The 3,519-nt window shown below is 34.0% G+C and overlaps 1 protein-coding gene across 1 annotated transcript in view; it reads left to right on the top strand.

Moving 5' to 3' along the window:
- surf4 (surfeit 4) overlaps window positions 1-3,519 on the top strand; it is a 14,213-nt gene that overhangs the window by 3,665 nt on the left and 7,029 nt on the right. Inside the window, exon 2 of the mRNA XM_016487658.1 lies at window positions 1,140-1,326. Within this exon, the coding sequence (XP_016343144.1) occupies window positions 1,140-1,326 (187 nt within the window). The remainder of the gene's footprint in view (window positions 1-1,139; window positions 1,327-3,519) is intronic.

The raw sequence follows: 3,519 nt of genomic DNA, 5'->3' as shown, positions 1-3,519 counted from the left end.
ATGTCAGCTAGTTGCCAAGGTAATATTTCTCATTTTAATTTAGCTGAAATTGATACTAAAATGGTACTAAAATAACTAAAACTGATAAACTATATAGACGTATTTAAAAAAAAACGAATAAAAACATCAAAAACACAAAACAAAAAAAATGTAGTTTAAGTGTACTAAAACTTAAACTAAAATTAAAACGAAAATATAAAACTAAAAACTAATTCAAAATATTAATAAAAAATATAATAGCATCTCAATAATACTAAAATAAATAACACTGGTCTATATAGTTTTTTCAAAATAATTTTATTTCAATTTTTATTTTATTACATCAACTTAAACTAAATGAAAATGAGAAATGTTGCTTTGCCAGCTATTTCAGTTCATTTTATTTCAAGTAATGCGTGTTTGTTCTTTCCTGGAGTATATATTCAGACTGCACAGATGTAGTCCTGTCTGTGTCCTGTTGTTTATTGAGTTCTTCACTAATAATGAGCACATAAACTCTCATGGGGTCATTACTGTAACCGAGCTCTGATTGGCTGTCAGCTCAGTCACATTTGCATATCCGCTCAGCGATTGGCTGCTGTTGAGAGCTGATGTGGTCTGTTAATATCTGCTGCTATTTTGGCCGCTGACTGCCGTCTGTCATGAGCTCTAGTGAGGCTGCTTCCGCTGTTCAGATCAAATCTAATAATACTGTTCATTACAGACCTTGATGCAGAATCATCAAGATCTCCTCAGAGTCTGTAGTTCCTTAGATCTTGTGTGTTTTAGTCATTGATTTCTTTCAATTGATGTTGCCTCGCGTTTCTTTTTTTCAGTAAACAGTAAATATCAGTCAATGCAATAAGTCATTTTTTGGAGAAAACATTAAATTTGTTTTGGCTTTGTTTATAATAAATGTTTATAATTAATGCCACTGTTATTTATTTATTTATTCTGCATCTTGCTTTAATGTCATGCTGGAACTAAATGCTCAATATGTAGGATTTTTATAGGGATTTGTGATTTTTGTGAAGTTAGGCATCACCTGCTGGATGATGAAGCCGGTGGTAAATGAGAGTCCAGGTGAATATGTGACGGTCCGCGTTTGTCTCGTGCAGCTGGTCGATGTAACATGACGTTTGTGGGTCTTGTGTTTGCAGTTCCTGCGGGTCACTAAGCAGTATCTGCCTCACGTCGCTCGCCTGTGTCTCATCAGCACCTTCCTGGAGGACGGCATCCGCATGTGGTTCCAGTGGAGCGAGCAGAGAGACTACATCGAGGCAACGTGGAGCTGTGGATACATCCTCGCCACCTGCTTCGTGCTGCTCAACCTCATAGGACAGATCGGTGAGAGACACACACACAATACAACACGCACACCTCTAAAACATCAAGAGTGCAAAACCAACACATCCACTCACACACACACACACACACACACACACACGTGTACACACACACTTAAACACACACATACACCTATGAACTGGTGTGACTGTAACACAACTATGATGCAGTAAAAAAAGTGGACAGCAAGGAAAGGGTTAAACTTTAAAACATCAAGAGTGCAAAACAGACACATCCTCTCGCACACACACACACACACACACACACACACACACACACACACAATAACACACACACACAATCACACACACACACACAATAACACAATCTCTCACACACACACACACACACACACACAAAATAACACACACACACACACACTGGCCTCATTTTTGCCCTTGTGCTGGTTTTGTGTGAAAATGAACTGATAAGAAGCTGCAGTAACGGGACGTTTGTGTCAGAAATGGTTTTCTTCACTTGAGACACATTCAGTGGTGATTCAGTGTTTGACTCATTTTTCTGTGCATCCCAACTACATTTATACAGTTTAGCATTGTTCTACCGTAATATGTGACCACAGAATGTTGTGAATGTCAAGTATTCCAGGAAAACGTATATTTTTCTATATATATTTCCAGAAAAAAGTTGCAACAGATAAAAAAGAAAAAAAAAAAACAGCTATACACACAGTATTTCTGTGTTCTGTTCATACCGGTGTTATTTTAGTATCATTGATATACTACTATAGTCATATTTTGAATAATTTTATTTAATATTTTCTGTTTTCATTTTAATTTTAGTTATAGTAATTGTATGTGTTTTTGTCATTTTGTATTTTTTATAGTTTATATAGTTTTTTTATTTTTTAAATATTTTTATTTATTAGTTTTAGTATTTATTTATTTTTTTTACTATTTAGAGTTACTATTTAAATGTTGTCTTGGCAACAAGCTGAAATACGAAATGTTTAAAATTTGATTTCAGTTAATATTTATTTCAGGTAACAAATGTTTTTAAGATTTAACTTTTCATAAACTATAATAATCCTGGGTCACACACAGTTTAGTTATTTACATTATAAAACCTGATACAATTAGTAAAATAATTAGGTGAATTTGCATTTGCATCGGCGTATAAGTCGCATTTTATTATTACATTCAGAAACAATGTAAAATATCGGTAAATAAAGCAAAACTTCACAAACAGTGTAAAAATGTATTTTAGTTCCCCTCACTCTACAAAAAATATAATCAGAAATATGTATATAATTATATATCAAATAAGGGTTGCAAAAAGGTGGAAAAATGTCCTGTAAATTTTGGAAACATTCCAGGATTTTTTGGAATATTCCAGGGATTTTTGGAAAGTTTCCGGAAACTTACCAGAAATGTTCCACCCCTTTGCAACCCTAAATATACATAAATTATAGTGCCATTCATTACAATCGTGCATTATAAACATTAAGCCAAAATAAATTCAAAGCAAATTTTATCCCACAAGATTGAACGTTTCTGTCTCCAACTTCTGTCCAATTCTCCAACAGCTTGTTGCATTGACCAAAAGAAAGCCAAAAAAAAGAACTTCGGGAACAGAAACAAGTGTCTGCATGTGTCGTCCAGTGAAATATTGCTAAAATTGTAGAAAATACAAAACCAGCATATGGTTTAATCTCATTTATGGACTCATTCGGCACGCGTCCAAATGATTCAATATTTACTAAGTTACATTTGGTTGCGAATTATTATTTATAATAGTTATAATAAAGGCTTTGCACTTCACTCGTGTCCCAATATTTATGTAAAACAGCAGCTTTCACGCGTGCATGAATGTGTTTGACACAGCCGTACTGTACAACTTTTACTGTGTTTATCAGTGCTGGGGAAAGTTACTTTTAAAAGTAATGCGATACAATATTGCGTTACTCCATAAAAAAGTAACTAATTTAGTTACTTAGTTACTTTTTATGGAAAGTAATGCATTCAGTTACATTTTCTATGCTTTTTGTCACCTGGGCTTGCTTACTTGTCAAAAGTTATATTTAAAGGCCCTTTAACACCAAAAGTGAAATTATTAAGCCTCAGGCTGTAGAAAGTGCCTCACTCCCAATTTCTCTCAATACAGGGACAGGAGAGCTGTCAGTGAATAAATGGGAAAACAAAGTAACTTGCGTTACTTATTTGAAAAAGTAACTCA

Source organism: Sinocyclocheilus anshuiensis, unplaced genomic scaffold, assembly GCF_001515605.1.
Source record: "Sinocyclocheilus anshuiensis isolate Anshui unplaced genomic scaffold, SAMN03320099.WGS_v1.1 scaffold1613, whole genome shotgun sequence".
NCBI lineage: Eukaryota > Metazoa > Chordata > Actinopteri > Cypriniformes > Cyprinidae > Sinocyclocheilus > Sinocyclocheilus anshuiensis.
This window is presented reverse-complemented; position numbering and strand designations above follow the sequence as displayed.